Raw genomic sequence first — 18,775 nt, forward strand, 5'->3', positions numbered from 1 at the left:
ACATCCTTATTCTGCTTTGGGGAGATGTTACAAAAAAAAAAGTAATAATATACTGTATATGAAGCCATCACACTTCAGGACAACAACCTCAAATGAAGCAGAGGATCTAGGAGAACCACAGCAGCTAAGGGGCCAGTTAACAAGGAGGGTGAAGAATGTAAAGGAAGAAGTCATGAAGAGGTCGAGTAGAGAACTCCAGACAAGGAGCTACAGGGCTACGCAGGTGGAGGCCACACTTCAGTCAGTCCGTCTATCCTCTACGTACTCTCAGACCTACCAAGGCCATGTGAAACTGGGGGAGGATTATATACAGCTTGGGCAAAGGTATAGGAGGGAGTGTCTGGGATCTAAGGTGGGCGGGCATCCAGGGACTCTCTCTACCCTGCCTCCTATGAAGTACAGTCAACTTCTGGAGAGCCAGTTGTGGGTTTATCAAGAGTTCTCTAATTAAAATGGTAATAGCTGTCAGGCTCGAAGGACAGACTTCTACAACAGACAGGGAAATTTAAACATCCCTCATGTAAAAATCTTCTATAAGACATACACATTGAAATTTTATTACAAATCAAAAAAAAAAAAAAAATCTAACCTCACAGAAGATTCCTTCAAGATTGAAACTACATATACAGCCCTTTGGAAACTCCCTAAGCAATAGCCTTCAGGGAAATTCCAACCAATATTCTTGCCACCCGTGACTTCTTTTGAGAAAAGTGATTGGTTAGTTTTGTGTCAAAAGAAACCATTCAAACATTCAGGCAGTGAGAGACAGAGAAAGCATGCAGGGGCTTTTCATCCCACCCATCATGATAAAGTCACAGAACACAGACTACAAGTATAATTAATTCAAATACAACCATTTGTGAATAAATTAATTTAGCAAGCATAGAAAAGCAAGGAGCAGTCCAAAATGACCAATACTGTGTGTAACCCCGACAAAAGCATTTTCAAAACAAATTGCTGGTGCATGAAGGTATCATCACTTGTGGCTGGATGGCTGGCTTTAGTACCCCTATAACGATGAAGCCGCTGTCTCGGAGGACAGATAGGAGCTAGTCTCTGCTGTCAAACTGTCACAGAAGTATTAAATATGGAGGGGAAAATGACCCAAACAGTATGTAATGAGCTCCCTTTTCATTCTCTCTCCACAAAAGCACATCTGTGGATTGTTAATGACTCTGAAATGGAAGAACCAAATTGATGAGAAAGAAAACTATCTCTCAGGGATAGGGAAAATGAAAATGAACACACACAATGTTTATAAAGCATAATTTGAAATATAAGGGCTTGTGAAAGTACTGTGAAGCGCTAAAAAGTGGAATACAAGTGTGAGCTATTATTGCACAAATTCACATTCCTTTATCATTTTAATATCAATCATTAATCTTTTAAAATACACAGAAATACCAAGTCATTTTCACTGACGGCACACGTCTTTGCTTTTTATGAGTAGATGCCATGCTGGACTGCTATTTTCTATCCCGTTAGATGATTCTTTATTAGAAAGGCTCTCTTAGTTAAGGCTAAGGTGGCTGTGATGAAACACCATGACCAAAAGAACCTTGGGAAGGAAAGGGTTAACTTTGCTTACAGTCCATCTCATAGTTCATTATCAAAGAAGGTTGGGGCAGGAACCTGGAAACAGGAGCTGATACAGAGGCCATGGAGGAGGGCTGCTTCCTGGCTTGCTTTTAGTACTTTGCACAACCTGCTTTTGTATTGCATTCAGGACCATCAGCCCAAGGGTAGCCCCCCATAACGGGCTGGGTCTTCCCACTGGAAGCCCAAATTCAGAACATGTGCTCCAGGCTTGTCTATTGCCTGATAGTTGAGGTTCCTTCTACTTAGATGACTGTAGCTGGTGTTGAGTTGACATAAAAACTAGCCTGTACTCATGCCCCTGATCTGCATATAATGACGGGAGTAAGAGTCTCAGCTCCCTGGGATCCCAGGTTTAGTCCTAGAAGCTAATTCCCCATGTCCAGAGTCTTGGGCCACAAGATGCGCTTGTGTCAGGACGAATGCCACACAGCACCCCTCGGCTCCAACACAGGGTTCAAACAGGACAACTTCACCACATCCACAGTCTTCCTGATCCCTAGACCTCAGCACTTGATAAAAGGTGAATTCTCAATAACTGAACTCAAATGAAAAGGAATGAAAGGAGATGGACTCTCTTGGACACAAGCATGTCAAACAGCAACAAGTAAGTTGCGAAAGCTTCCCACAGTCCCAGTTAATACCCGAAAACCATCATTTCACTCCAGCATGTCTAGAGATGACATGATGGAGTCAAACCCCCATGTGTTCAGCGTGCTCAGAGTGGAGGAATTTTGATGTCTACTTTCAGACAAAGAGAGCTCAAAAAAAATAAATAAAATAAAAAAGATTCCATTATTGGTGGGTTTAAGGACAGACACGCAGTCTGAAAGCCATTGGTCTGCTCATCCTCAGGGTGGTACAGGTCAGCTGCATCTTCCAGACAGCATCGTGCTAGACAGATTAAAGAACCATGTTTGTATAATCCCAGAAGGAAATGACCTTTAACACTCAGATCATAAGTTTTAAGAGTCAAAGCGGGAACTCTCATCGTACTGTACATAAGGGACAAACACACACACACACACACACACACACACACACACTTTTTAAATTTACTTTTAAAATAAAGCAGACCATTCACAGATAACCTTGGGAAGCTCATTTCTACACACCCTGTCCATATAGAATTCAATAGTGTCTCACAAATGATGCTGTACCTTTTTAGTCATGCTTTCTTCACTATAAGACAAACAAATAAAAGTGGCTTTGCCTTCACCTCAAATGTGTTCATACATCAGGGCAGTATCCTAAGAAGCAAGTCCACAGATTAAACTGGTGTCTCACTTTCCAGGCCAATGCACACCTTAATGGGGAAGCACAATTCTCCCCTCTATCCCCAGGCCCGAAATTTGTGACTCGAAAACATGCTCCTTTAATCACTTCTCTCACCGTTTATTCTGGGCTGCCCTACTCCAGTTGGCTAAACTCTGAGGCAACAAGGTCAGTCAACTGCATTTTTCTATTCAAATATAATAGAAAATTTGACCATTTCACATTCAAAGAGCAAATACATCCCCAGACTGACAACCGCATTCCACCGGCTTCTCCTGAGAGCCGAGTGTGACAGATGCCTGGGCTGTAATTGCCAATCAGCCTTCACATGGCAGCTGAAAACACAACACATCACTTTGATCTCCCTTGCTCTAAACACATCCACAATCAAGAAACCCGAATGAGGAATGAGAAATTGGCATCATTTCCAGAAGCTGTCACTGGTGGTGCTTAAATACTGGAACATATATTTTCCTCATATTTTTATTTCTCCGTTTCAGAGACACTGTTAAGGAACTGAACAACCACCAAAAATTTCCATACTTAATCATATAAATAAACATGCAACTACATACTAAATCTGAACATAAGCATACTTGATTAAATTCCACTTTGACAGTTTCCTTTCCTAGATATCCTTTTGAGGAAGAGAAGCAGGACTGGCATTCGCAGCCAGTTCTGGAACGGAGTCTGGGCATGCCATACTCACGCTTTGCCGGGAGGTCATAACCGCATGTGATTTTCGCATGTCCGGTCTCACAGCCGTTCAGGTTCCGACACTCGGCTAACAAACAGGGGCCAGCGGCTCTGTGAATGCAGCCATCCACTAGGGGAGAGAGAGAACAAAGTTAGCCTATGCTTGACCTTCTGGAAAGAAATGTATAAACGGGCAGGAGGAAAGGGACTCAGTTTCTTCTATTCACACCATAGCTTCATGAAGGGAAACTCAGTGGTGTGCTGGTTGCTGGTCAACATGTTCTTGGGGCGAAGGAGCCCCTGACAGGTCAGATAATTTCACCAGTGTAGGCGCTCTCTGTCCACATCCAGTTTCAGTGAAAACGGTGCTAGGGAGAGACGCCGACAGCCCCTTCTGAGCTGTTCTCCAACACACCACCAGTGTCAGGTGAGGTTATGAAGGGAAAGGCGTGTGCTCTTCTCAGACGTGTAAAAGCAAGGCTACCCAAACACGAAGCAGGCCTCTAGACAGCCTGTGTTCCCCACAGGCTCAATGCAAGCGCCATCAGGTTCCACAAGGGAAGAGCTAGATGGCACAAGGGCACATGGGTCCCTATGAGAACCTGAAAGACCATGCGCCTGGCTTGTTTGCCAAAAGCCGAAGGCAAACAGTGCCCTCCCTCCGGCGGCCTCCGCTGCAGCCTTTCCTTTGGGCCCTTTGCATGCAGCTATCCTGGCAAGAGGCGCCATGCTGACTTGATTAAAATCAGCACCTTCTGTGACTGGAGCAGCAGTTAACGCTGAGGTAGAGCATTAACGGCTCATGGACACATGTATTAGGAATGTGGAAATGTAACTGTTTAGTTATATTTTTAAGTAAGTACAAGTCTGCAAACCAAGACAAGGTAGAAGTGAGATTAATCTAGAATGGGGAAGAAAACAGAATCCTTTAGCCATCAGAACATCCCACCTCTACCCCACAGTCAAAACCATCATGCAACTGGTGACTCCTCTTAGTTTTACTTCAAGACAAAGCCAGATACTGGACTGACTTTCATGTCAAGGGAACAACCTGTCCAATACCCAAGTTGGCATCTATTGTTACTGTCACCAAGGCAGAACTTCGAGATAACAAGTGTCCAAAGGAATGGGCTTCTCACTTGTCTGCTTTGGCTCTCATATATCTGGCATTTGATAACAGGCCTAGCCCTCAAAGACCCTCCTATCGCAATGGATGTAGTCCAGATTACTCTCAACTGGCACAGCTCGAGGCCCCGGGGTGAAATCCACACTGTGCTCCTGACCAGCCACAAGCTGCACTAAACTCCACTTTCTAAGAATTGGTGTGAAAGGGGTGACCGACCTCACATGCCTGTGCGGGGATTCACGAACTGTGAACTTGGTGTGAGAGGGGTGACCTCACATGCCTGTGTGGGGGCGATCACATGCCTGTGCGGGGATTCACGAACCCTGGTGCACAGGAGGCACTCCTGTGATACCTAATACCATGCTTTGTGCTATAGTGATGGCATTTAGCTGAAATATCCTAACATGGTATTGGGGAGATTTACAAATAGCTCTTTATCAGCAAATGAGAAAAGCAGAGAAACAAGACTATGAAAACCAGCATTCACCCCACTCCAGAGAAAGGCCAGTGCTCTGCCCACTGTGCACACACAAAACACACTTACTCACTTAGAGGAGTGAAAATATTCAAAGACTTCTAACCAGCCATTCACTTTTTAAACTTTAGCATACAAAATTATCAGCTCACAAGCAGATGATGTTTGCATTAATTCAAAGCTGCCTGCTGGAACAATGACCCGAAATTATACTACACTCATAAATGGACAGCTTGTTCAGTAAATAAAGTTCCATCTTGCCATAGACTATTCTACAGCTATTAAGAACAGACCGACTTTTAGGTTAACAGCCTTAGCATGATAAGATTTTTTACACGAAATACCTGCTTTCGAAGATAGTCATAGACACAAACTGTCTTAGGTTGGGTTCTAATTCTGTGATCAACGCCATGACCAAAAGCAATTTGAGGAGGAAAGGACTGATCTCCTCTCCTACTTCCAGGGAACAGTCCAACACTGAGGGCTAAGCAGAGGCTGTTTACCTGCTTGCTCAGGTTCTTTTTCACACAAACCAGCCTCACCTGCCTGAGGATGCTCCACCCCCAGTGGACTGGGCCCTCCCGTGTTAACCACGAAAATGCCCAGCAGGCTTGCCTATAAGCTGCTCCTCCCTTCTCTCAGCTGACTCTTCTTGTCTCAAGTTACCAAAAGCAGGCCAGCATTGTCACAGTTTTGTATGTGGCTGTGTGCATACACCTGTACATGCGCACACATACGTATGTATGTCCTGGGAAGACATATACCTCTAATGGTGAAGTTAAGGGATAAGGACCAACATGAGACGACTATTATAAAAAATTATGTTCTAATTTCTCTGTGCTTGTTTTTTTTTCCAACCTCTTCAAGGAAATAATTTTAAAGTGAACAGTTTTGTTGGTTTTTTTTGTTTGTTTGTTTGTTTGTTTGTTTGACATAGAGATACTTACTTGGTTTGAAATTGATAACTAAAATAAGATTTGTGAGTGTGCTTAATCATATGCTGCCAAGTGTCTGAGTTATTTAGATCACAGACTAATGCAGTTTGTAGATATCTAATTCTTAAAATCTTCATGGTTACACACACATTCCTGATTGAGTTAGGGTAAAGCCAGCCTAGCTGAAGAGCTATTTAATAATAATGACTACAGCTTAAATGCATTGAACGCATCTGCGTCGCAGACATTATGCCAAGGACAACCTTCTAAAGTGGACACTAATGGCATCACCCCTATGTTGCGAGCGCCTGGCCTGGGTTAGCGCCTTGCATAAACTATATGGCCCACAAAGAACTTGCACTGTGCCTCCGAGCCCCAGAGCTCTCTCCTGTGACAATTATACTCTGAACCGTCCATAACCCAGACTGTGAATCCTGGCTGTCACCTGAGTGGTTCCTGATGTGCGCCACTCTATTGTCACACTTTAGTAGTCTCATTCATTCTGTCTATGACTTACTACGCTCAGAGAATCAAATGCACCTATATAAAGTACGTAGCATCAGTGTATTTTACTGAATGTGCACAGACATTACTGTGACAGCAATGAGGACGAAACATTTCCATCAGCCCACTGCTGTGTCCTTCCCGTGGGGAACTCTCCTCTCCCGCCTGTGGGGAGTGGGGCCGCTTGCTCATATTTCAGTGGCCATGGATAGCGTTTAGCTGCTGTATAATTTCAAACCTCAGTTTGAGGGTTTCATGTCTTCCCTTCAGCAGAATTTTAAAATCTGATGCATTTCTTTATTCATCTACAAACAGACAAGAATTATTCACAGGTTTTTTTTGTGATTGTAGATAAACATACATTGTATATGAATCTTTTTGATGCTGTTAAGTTTTCATTTCCAGCCAAGCACAGTGGTGCACACCTGTAATCCCAGCACTCAGGGAGGCAGAGGCAGGCAGATCTCTGTGAGTTCCTGTGACTTTGAGGCTAGCCTGGCCTACAAAGCAAGTCTAGGACAGCCAAGGCTACACAGAGAAACCCTGTCTCAGAAAGAAAGAAAGAAAGAAAGAAAGAAAGAAAGAAAGAAAGAAAGAAAGAAAGAAAGAAAGAAAGAAAGAGAAGGAAATTTCATTTCCTTGGAAAATATCCTATGAATGATGTTTTTGGATAGGTTATGCATACTTTGTAAAGAAAATATGCTTTCTGCAATCAAGTATGTCATTCTCTGCCCCCAGCAGTTTACGGGAGCTGCAGTTGTGCACACTTTCAGTGATGTCCAACTTCTTAAACTTAGCATTCGAGTGTCTGTAATCATTGCTCAGTTCATGCCTTATTGAGGACCAGTGAGCTACCTTCCAGCGCTAGCACGGGTCTGCTGAGGTTTCTGCCCTCCTTACTAAGGAGGCTCCTCCAACTTGAGGCAGGTGGGCGCTGGAATGCGGTTCCAAACACTGTACCTGCTGAAGCTGCTGAATCCCGCTCAGTCCGTCCTGTTTTAGAGCTCACGTTTTTATCTGGGGCTCACTGAAGACTTCCCCATGCATGCATAATTCAATACTCAGCTAAGGATTTAAAAGGCCCTCCGTGTAGTTTGGAGTTACACTGTTCTTCCTGGGAACCTCTCTCCAGTTCTGTTGTGTCCTTTAGCCACTTCCAAACAGAGTGGAGAGGACCCTCGCGGGCTAAGCTCTGCTGTCGCTCAGAGGTGGGTCTTACCCGGTGAAGGTTTCTTTCAGTGACTGAGCCTGCTTCAGTTTCATTCTGCTTCCTAATGCCTATAAATGTTTCTGCACTTTATGTGTCTTCAGGAATTCATCGTCGCTACTGGGACAAAGTTCATTCTGATACAAGCAACTCTGCCATTGACAGAAGCTGGAGTTCTATGCTCCATCTTTTACAGGCTAAAGTATGATCTTGTGTTGTTTCAGTTTTGTTTGTCTCCTCAGGGCGAGTCAGGGTGGTGTATAAAGCCAACAGCAGCATCAATGTTTGTTCTTAAAACTGATAACTTCAAAAGACAAAAGAATATGCATAAACACTCACCATGAGATTTTGAAATTCCCAAATTTATTGTCAGTTCTAATACTAGACTTATTTTCTAAAATGCGTTAAAATCGTATTACTTCCCTATTAAAATAGCGTTTGCTTTTACCCTTACACTACAAGAGCCCAAGCTCTAAATCGTGCGGTTTCTGACCTCTTTACAAATGTGGTTGACCTTATAGTCCCATCCTCATATCATCACATGCTTCTTCCTTCCACCGAGTCCTCCACATGCCCTTCCACACCAGCATGCCTTGGGCTAGGTCCTCTCCCCCCGGGGTGAAGTCCTCTCCTCCCGGGGTGCCTGGCACGAGCTCCTTCTCTGTTTCTCCTTTCCTGCAGTCTTTCTCAGTCTCCAAGTTCACCGTCAATGGGGTTCTCCTTTACGAAAAGGTTCTGTCAGCCTTAGGAGCTTGTTTGGAGGTTCTGTAGGGCGCTGCAGCTATCTGTGCAGCCTTGACTCAAGACCAGTCCTCCAGGTGCTCCACCTGAGCCTGCAGCACTGGGAGCCCTAACGACATGCACAAGACCTACACAAGCCCAATGCAGACAAAATGCCAGCACTGAGAAGGTTGACACAAAGTCCCACCCCTAACCAAGAATCAATTTGCAACTGATACCTGCCAGGAAGAGGGAAAAATTGGCTCTCCAGTGGAGTGTCACTGAGAATTCCAACCACAGTCCAGGGCAAGCCCCATGTCCAGAGCACTCCGCCAACACAAAATGGACTCCATGTTTTATTGTGAATGTTTTGTTTTGTTTTTAGCATTTTTTAAAACGTTTGTTTTTATCTTCATCATTTGCCTTTTGGATTTTTTAAGAGAGAGAGGTAGGAAGGGAGAGACCAGGAAGCTGGGTGGGTGGAGGTGTGAGAAGAATCTGGGAAGAGTTTGGGGAGGGGAAAAATATGATCCAAATATATCACAGGAAACAATGTTTGAATACAATCCATTTATTCGAAAATATTTACAACATTTTCAAGACAGAATGTATATTCCCATAACATCATATTTTCATAAGATTAGGGTTAACAAACTATAATCACACTTCCAAGTTGTGTTAGATCTATTACATAAACACTGTAGAATGAGGCACAGAGCTTGTTTCTTCCCTTAATCTTTCAACTCACTGGGTGATCTTATTCCCGTGTATGTCACTGGCTGCATTAATCACCAACTTTTTGTAGGTGCTTAGTATGGTAGGATTTAATTACATTCAAAACTTACAAACAAATATTATGAATCCTTATTGTTATCATTACTTTAGTAATTCTGAGGAAGTGGTCAAGCCACCTAGTTCCACTCAGAAACTCAGAAGCAGGGCGGGATGTGCAGCCACACTGTTGTGGCTTCACACCTAACAAATGCAGAGGGTTTCGCCATGTTGCCCTGGTGTGATAAAGCACGGTGGAGAACTCTCTGGGCAGGCCTCCCTAAGTGTAAAACTGAAAAGGCAGCAGCAGGCTTACTCTACCTTTCTTTGGGAAAAAAGTGATGATCAGCAACAAGACTCACAGTGTATCGAAGCCCGAAGACAACAACAAAAAAGGAAAAAGAAAAGAATAGTTCTCCAGCATGACTGCCTAAACATGAGCCATGAGCCGAACAAGGACAACAACAAACACATTAATGTGGGAGAGGAAAGCCCAGAAGACCCTACGCAGAGAGCGACAGACGCAGAGGATTGCTGAGAGTAGGACAGACAGTCTTCCCTGGGGACAAGCACACCAAGCAGTTAACCACGACCGAGTGGTCAGCTCTAAGAACACAGTAACAGGTAACATCACACACACACACACACACACACACACACACACACACACACACATACACCAATTAATGAAAACCGGTTCATGGATTTGAAAAAGGACAAGACATGGGTATATGAGAGAGTTTTGAGGAGAAGAAAAGGAAGGAGAAAAGGTAATTATACTATTCACTTAAAAATAAAAATAAATTTTTTATAAAGAAGTTTAGGAAGAAAAAAACCTAAAAGATACAGGAAAATAGAAGAAGACTTTGCAGACAGCAACATCGATATCATTATATAAGAGGAAGACGGGAGACTAGCTAAGTTCTGAAAGCTAGTGCAGCGAGTGTGGACTGAACGCCTCAGGGCCGCTGTTCCCCAGCAAGTATCTAGACTTCCTCCGAGGCACACAGGACAACACTCCAGGCAGACAACAGCCGTAGAGTGTTGGAGGCTCATGAGATCAAATCATATTTAAAGAGGAGAAATGAAGTAAGTGCTTCAATGTCCATGCTTTAAAGTCTGCTCGCATGATTCTGCTACACAGACCTGCCATTCCTACACAGCGGCACTGTGTCTCCATGCCACGTGTGTCTCCAGGTGTGTCTCTGTGTCTCCAGAGCACGCCTCCAGCGTTGCACCTGCATGGAAAGCACCCGAGTCCCCACATGGCGATGTGGAGCCAAACTGCACTCAGCTGACCCTCCAAATGGACTGAGACAAACATCCACAGACCTTTCCTTTGTAAAGCAGCCAGAACAATGAGCAGGGAGTTTGTCCAACATTTTCACGTCCGTTGCCATCTGTAGTTTATAAGCCTTCACGAAACAAACTTTTATTTCTTTTTTTAATGGAATATGTGGGTTGTTTTCATAAATGGCATTCTCCTAGCTTAGACTATCTTTAGTCAGTCTAGAATCTGAAACTAAGCATACACCCAAAGCCCGCCTGTCCATCTGAACAACTGCAGTGAAGGCTGTGCACTCTCTAGGAATTAAGTGCCTGCAGTTTAGTGAGGAGGGTGCTGAAGACAGCACTGAGGTCACTCAGAGGACTGCTCTTCCTCAGGTACGTGGCAGTATTCCTAAAGAAGCCGGCACAGCTGTCATTCACCATCCTTGAAGGTCTGGACTCTTGACACCGTTATCCCAGTTATCTGAGGAGGCTAAGTTCAGAGGTCATCATCTTATTAAGCAGGATATTTTCATTTTCTTCAGGCTGTAGCCTAAAGAATAACACTATCTAAGGGAGGAATGAGAGGTGGGTTTCAGTTGTGCTTAAGGGAATTGTTTCTCACTTCTATCACTATTACCTTGGAGATACAGGATAAACAAATCAATATGTCCATTTTAAATGAAATCAAAAGATATGGGGGAAAAAAGCAATAAACAAAACTGTAACAGACACTAAGGTCTGTGGACCAGTAAGTGTAAGAGCCAGCCTCATCATCCGCCCTCAAAAAAACAGAGCCAAGAGTTCTAAATATTTTTTCCTTAAACACTAAAAGCGCCATTTGGTAAAATTCAGTTATTTTCCAAATTGGTCCTGTGAGCTCTCTTCCTTGTCCTACATAGACAATTTTCTAAATGGTTCTTAGCAGGGAGAGGCAGGAGGTTGACATTCTTAGATTTTCACATACTCACTTAATCTTCTTTTGTAAATAAAAGACCGTAACTTAATCTAAAAGCAGTCACACAAATCATATTATCCTGAAAACATAAGAGGCTCCTTTCACAGGATATACCTCCTAGAAACCCAAGGGGAGAGAACCGGCTTCCTCTGAAATCAAGTCAACGTGAATTTAGTAAACATCTGCCTTACACAGCACAAAGCATTCTGCAAGAAGCCATGAGGAAATCGCATCCTGTAACAGCCACAGTAAGACGCATCCTTTGCAGGCCTCCTGTGTCCTTGGTGGCGTGCTAGAACTGCGTGTGGCACTTCCTCACTATGCCCTGGCTGTATCGCGTATAAAAGAGGGTCCTGCTTACTTCCACACTCAGACTTCTGTGAGGGAATTGACAAGAACTGGAATAGTGCTCAGCTAGTCCTGAGAGCTGTGTACATCTGCTTATCATGCATGAGTTCATGCATGGTGGAACATCCCTACAGTAGGATACTGTGCAGTAGGTTCGCTAGGAGGACCCTCTGATCACAGGGAAATTGAAAGAGCGAACATTTGTGTGATACTTATCTTGCGTCATAGCCAGACAAGCATCTAAGCAATCTTAAATGGGTGGTCTTTTTGAAAAAATGAGCAACTGCTGCGTCAATTCCTTTCTTTGCATTCATGTCCATTTCATTGTAAATTACTCTTGATAAATTTTTCCTTGATAAATCTCCAGAGAGTAGTAAGACATTGGGCCAGTGTTCAAGGTTGTGAGTAGTCATTGGTCAGTAAAACTATGAATCCTGACATGTAAAAACCAGAAAATTCTCTTTAAATTTAATGAGTCATTCTATCGTACTCTTCCACAAGTTCTAACCAAGTGTCTAAGACCTCTGCCCTTATATCAAACAGTGTCAACTAGAATTGGAAATGAACTTGAGCTGGGAATAGGGGTGTACTCCTCTAATCCTAGTGCCTAAGAGGCAGAGGTAGGTGGATCTGTGAGTGTCAAACCAGCCTAAAAGCAAGTTCCAGGACAGCCAGAGCTTCACAGAGAAACCCTGCCTCAAAAAACCTAAATAAGTAAATAAATAAATAAATAAATAAATAAATGGTAAGTAGATAGAGACATAGATAGATAGATAGATAGACAGACAGACAGTTATGTACTCAGTATCAAGTAGAATTCAAAATTCACTTCATTCAAGGTAATTGAAAAAATCATAAAGTGCCCAGGACATTAAAAAAAAAAACAAAAAAAAACTTGATTTTTGGTCTCTGAAATCAAGATAAAGACATCCATATAATGGATAGAAATAAATAGTCAAAATTTTATATATTTATAATTTTCTATAAAACATTAATCATATTGATTATATTAACATTTGTATGTGATCATGAGCATATATGGAATTAACAGAAGGTAAGTAAAAGGCCCCTAAGCATCCAGCTACTAACCCCTGTTTTTTAAGAGTTTCTGCATCTATATAATGAGTTTACTACTGGGACCTACTCAGATGTTTCAGGAAATGGAAAGATCTAGCATTTGTACAATTCTTAGCTTCTATCTACCTGGATCAGCACCCAAAGAGTCTTAATGGGTAGATCTTAGGAACAAAACACAAACTGCAACATTTCCTAGCCCGTGCTCATGCCCATTGCAATGTAACTTTGCAAATCCTTGCATCGAGAAGTGGAGTTTCTTTCTCCACCCCTCAAATCTAGCAGACCTGGCACCTTGCTTTGAGCATCTAGAGAAGAAGGCAGAATCCAGACCCAAGCCTCAAGAGAGCGTTCATGGCAGCTCAGCTCCATGTGAGCAATCCCAAGCCAGCCTGCCAAGGGACGAGAGACCACGTGGGAAAGAGGTAAGCTGTGCCATCGGGGATCATCCTAGTCAGCAGGCAGCTCTCCTGGCAACAGACCAGACACACAAACCAAGCCAGTGAAGAGGAAAAGAACTACTTAACCCTAGCATGAATTCAGACACTTACGGGTTGTGTAAAGAGTTGTGTGAAGTCATTACCTTCGGGGTTACCTGTTATGCATCTATACTTCACTAATATGCACGTCTCCCTAACCATCGTCAAAACACGGTACAACCACTAATCTCCTATCAAGTGAAAAGCCAAAGGCAGAACTTCAAATAGCTGCACTGAAATCTCGGGGAGAAGAAAAACAATACAGCTGAAGTGATCAGTGAAAAGCTGATTCTTAGAGGTCACCCAGAGCCTGCATGAAAGATTTATGTGCCACGTACCAGATAACAGCGGTGTTCCCTTTAGGGGGGAAGGAACAGCCGTGAGAAAGTACAATACAGTGACAAGGAGAGCTACGTCTTGAAGCTTCACAAATGTGAGGAATTTGGATTAGCTCTTTGAGACTGCTCTAGGCTGATTCAAAATTTAACTTCTAAGAACATCCTGAAAGGTAAATTGGAAGATGCGAATTGGGTCCAGGGGGAGAATAAGTACAATGGAATAAACATTAGCCTGTTTCTTAGGAACCTGGACCTGTTTTCAGTTATGGATCACATATCTAACTCCTTCATCTCTGATCTCATCATTCTGGGACTGATGTTTAAGGAACAAGGTTTTGCCACTTTCTCCTAGAATCTGCGACCCAACTACCAGGTAGATGGCCAAGAAAAGGGGACTCATGCTTCTGTTATTGGACAATCATTCCAAATTGAGGAGGGAAATTCTCTGAAATATTTACAACATCCTAAAAATTTCTTGGAAATACATAAAGCAACAGTTCCTATTTCATTGCTAGATTTGAAGCTGAGACATCAACCTGATGAATCTTCTACAGACTATGATCAAGTTATACTTACGAGATGATAACTTCATGGAACATGTGCTATTTTAAGACCTAACTCTTGCACATACTTCCACATACATATGTTCCCCTCTTAAAACAAAAACCTCAAGTGAGAATAACATGTCATCATGAGAGATTGTTAAATGTGTCCTCAGTACCAATAATTCTCACTTCTCTACTGGCAGAAGCCTATATTAATTGGAGTGGAAAGATGTCTAACTGTAAAACCTGCAGTTAACATTACCAGCATTGCTTGTAAAGATAAAAAAAAAAAATTACATGTGGCTCATGTGAGTGGAAGTGATATCTTTGGGTGGGTTTCCAGGCATATTTATCTCTCTATTATATATAAATAAATATATAATATGTATTATATATTTTACATATATATGTATAATTATATGTGAATCTCTAACATATTTTAAATATACACTTATAACAGAGTACTTTCTCGTATTTACCTGTTTATTATATGCTATGATTTCATTGCTACCCCACATCTCCCTGCAATGACTAAACCATGGTGTTAGTCTCAAGGCTGCCCTCAGTGATCAGGCACCCAAAGGCGTTCCTACAACCCTACAGGGTCACTGATGCTGTCTGTGGAGCAGGCACCCTGGCACTGAACTGCTTCTCAGTTAACGAGAGCACACACTTTTCTTTTCAAACGCTTGGTTAGGTTTTGTATAAGTCACTGTCTTAGCTCTGTAACTCAGAGCCTGATGTCATTTCCAAATTGCAGGCACGCATTTTAATTAGCTTAAGGTACATCCTCTGAAGTCTCAGATGAGAAGCTTCTCTGTAGTCACCACAGAAGTATCAAGTACTGAAAACTTTTCAGAACTGATGAAGTATTGCACGGTGAATGCTAGAGTGAGGACGCTCCCCCGCCCCCCACAAGCTGTTGTGGGGGAGTAGAGGTGGAGCAGTGCTTACTGACTGAAGCACTAATCAGAGAGAGCGGCTGGGAAACAATCAAGACTGTTGCGGTCTGACAGCCATGTGTCCTTGCATGACTTAGATTTCACCAGATCTCACCCAGAAGGAAGATCTCCAGCAACAATACATGTGTATTTGCTGGAGGTAGATGCTACCGGACCTAGGAAGGTGAATGAGGATCACTTTTCCCTGGGAGTGCAGAGACGGTGTGAGGAGAATATTGAGCCTCAGAGATGATGAAGTGTTTCAGGGCTATATTAGCCGATGACAGGAATGCTGTCAGGTGCTGATATACTGAAGAGAGTATTTGGGAAGGGTCCCTCGGGAGCGTGGTAGCACATCTTCTTTATGATCTTTAATCCAGCAATTTATTTGAGAAGGAAAACAATATCACAAATCATCTCTTATTCAAAAGCATCTTAGGTTTTTGATCCAAGAAGAGAATGTTCTTGAATAATGGAATGGCAGGGCTGAGCACCACATTCCTTTTAAGAACAATTCCTCAACATAACCCCCAAGACTGGAGTTAATAGAGTCTAAACAGTAATGGAAATTTTGACCTTACATAAAGAAGAAATACTAGCTGCCTTCTCAATGCAGTCTTTACAGACTTGGGTGTGTGGCTTCACCAGGGTTAACGGCACAGGCTGTGCCCTGGTTGCAGTTGAAGCCTTCTTAATAGAGAGCAGGTCAAGATGAAAGCAGGGGGAAACAGACCTTTCTCTTCCAGAGACGAAAGAAATGAGGCAATTTAATGCATCCTCTTGTACCAGAACCTTTCCAGTGGCTGGGGACACAAGTCCAGCCCAGGGAAGATGTAGAACAGGATTCACAGGTGCCTCCAGGACAACCTCATTTGTTTTACCAGAGAAGAAAATCTATGGAGAAAGGGAATCTTTCCTCAAGGAGCTTGGCTTTTAAACTCCAAGCATGTTATTGATTCCCTTCTCCTCATTTTCTTCATATAAGGAAGTAAACATGTCATGGTATGGCTCGTATTCCCATAGGCTCTGGGAAATGGCAATGATTACAGGTAAGAGCATGAAAGATTTAAAGATCTTCTGGAGAGAAAAGAAATCCTTCTGAACTTTCATCTCAATTCCTAAATGAGAACACTAACAATCTTCCTGTGAGTGTACGTTTGCATAAAGGTAGAAGCTTGATGCACACAAGGCAAAATCAGCTTTGACACGTCTTCAGCCAGGGCCGGCCTTCCTGGGGTAGGAGTGGGGAGCTAGCCGAGAGGGGCTCAATAACTCTGCAGAGAGCTGTCAAGTGGCCTTCCCTGCAAGGCCCACCCCAAAGGCGCCTTTTATTGCCCAATCCCAAGGCCGACTTTCTCTTTAGCCATTATTTATTTTCAAGATGTACTCTGAGGGAGTCATCTCCTAGGAAGAATAAATTTAGGGGCAGGAAACATTTTGATCATCCTGCCAACAATACAATTATTCTTTCACTTTGACATTTTGTTCTGACCAAAAAGAAAAGCTGGCCTTCACTTATTAAAACTAATTTGGAGCCAAGAGGCTACTTCTTTTCTATACTTCAAAACTTGATTTGGGTTTTTTCATAGAGAAAAAACTAATTTCTAATGCAACTTAGATTATATAATTTTGATGACATTTTATCATTTCTTTTTAGCAGAAGTTCCAATGTCTTGGTTTCTTTTCCTATTGCTGTGGTAAAATACTCTGACAAAAGCAACTTAAAGAACAGAGTATTTGTTCTAGCTCCCAATTTGAGGGCACAGCCCAGGACTTAAGGTTGAAAAAGCTTGAAGCAGCTTCCAACAGGGCACACCCAATCAGGAGAGAGAACGATGGGAGCATGCTACTTCCCAGGTCCCCTTCATCTGAAACAGTCTAGGACCCCCTTTCTAGGGCATGGTCCTTCCCACAATTAACTAAATAGCGATGACCCCCAACGCATGTTCTTGAACCCACCTCCTAGGTGGTTCTCCAGCCTGCCAAGCTGATTTCATTAACCATGCCAGCATACATGCTTGTAAGATTTTCAATCCAAAATTCTAAGTATTCAAAGAATTATATCCGAGGAAAAAACCTTATCTTTCAAGTTAAGTCTTAACATTTAAAGAACTTAGACATATCTAAAACTGGTCTGGGCACAACAGATAGTGCCGCATGTGCTTTCTATATGTAACTACATGCTCATGTAAGCATGTGCTCTTGAACTCCCAAACGTCCTTTTAAAATATTCCTAAATTAAGAGACGCAAATGTTTCTCTTTAAGGAAAATAAAAAATGCCGTGGTGGCGCAAGCCTTCAATCCCAGCACTTGGAGAGGTAGAGGCAAGCAGATCTTTGTGAGTTCGAGGCCAGCCTGGTCTACAAAGTGAGTCCAGGACAGCTGGCTTAAACAGAGAAGCCCTGTCTCGAAAAACAAACAAACAAACAAACAAACAAAAAGTGGAGCATGATTTCAGAGAGAGAGAGAGGGGGGGGATTAGTTTTCTTTTCTTCAAGGTACATCTCACACATAGGATGTAGGGTGTCCAGGCCAAGGTAATTAGTCCTGGCCACATGTATCAATGTACATATGAACATATATATATATATGTGTGTGTGTGTGTGTGTGTGTGTGTATACACATCTTTACATATAGATGTAATAAAAATTTAAAAAGAGACCATGAATGTGTGAGTGAGAACACAGAAGGAAGTTAAGGTGAGTAAGGAAGATGGATACTGTGTTCATGTACAAAGTTCTTATTTTAAAAAATTAAATGAGGCTGGAAAGGTGGCTCGGAGGTTTAGAACACTGGCTGTTCTTCCAAATGGTCCTGAGTTCAATTCCCAGCAACCACATCTACAGTGAGATCTAGTGCCCTCTTCGGCGTGCAGGCACACATGCAGGCAGAATGCTGTATAAATAATAAATAAATAAAGTTTAAAGAAAGAGGGAAGGTATCAGTTTGCAGAGTGCAATCTGTAGAGGAGGCCTGATCCTCATCATACATTCAGTGGAAATCCAGTCCATGTCCCTTGCCCATGGGTGCTGGTTGGATGTCAGAGGAGTTCTTACCTCCAACCCCCAGGCTCGCTGCTGCAAGGCTGCCACCAAAGGGAAGCGCATGCCGAGAAATGGGACCCGGCTTTAGTGTCCTCCTCCGTGGCCAGGCCCCCAGCGCGTTCTGTGGCATCAACCAGACCAACCTCTGTCTAGAGTCGTTTGTGCCCCAGGGCTCTGACACTGAGATTCCTCCTCCCAGCCTGGCTGGAGGACCTCCCGAGACCATTCTCTGCCAGTGGCCTGCCTAGCGGGAGCCTTTGATTCACAGCCTGACCCGTGAACAGGCGGAAACAGAAAAACAGGACCAGGATAGGTGGCAGCAGCCTGGGAGAGCGGTTTCTCTGGGTCAATGAGGAAAATTCTGCTGACGCTTAAGTCGTTGGAACAGAGTTTGGAGAGACACGCGCCGCTCATCAAAATGTCTGCTTTTCTCCCTCCCCAGACGAACCGTTTCGCCCCATCTTATAGGCTTG

The 18,775-nt window shown here is 43.0% G+C and overlaps 1 protein-coding gene across 8 annotated transcripts in view; it reads right to left on the reverse strand.

Annotated features, from left to right (window-relative positions):
- The window catches only part of Macrod2 (mono-ADP ribosylhydrolase 2), a 1,947,949-nt gene that overhangs the window by 1,289,405 nt on the left and 639,769 nt on the right, over positions 1 to 18,775 (reverse strand). For all 8 annotated transcript variants that reach the window (XM_060383167.1, XM_060383164.1, XM_060383165.1 and 5 more), the window contains one exon: positions 3,581 to 3,697. In XM_060383167.1, the coding sequence (XP_060239150.1) occupies positions 3,581 to 3,697 (117 nt within the window). The remainder of the gene's footprint in view (positions 1 to 3,580; positions 3,698 to 18,775) is intronic.

The sequence above is a fragment of the Meriones unguiculatus genome, chromosome 4, assembly GCF_030254825.1.
Source record: "Meriones unguiculatus strain TT.TT164.6M chromosome 4, Bangor_MerUng_6.1, whole genome shotgun sequence".
NCBI classification, from domain to species: Eukaryota; Metazoa; Chordata; class Mammalia; order Rodentia; family Muridae; genus Meriones; species Meriones unguiculatus.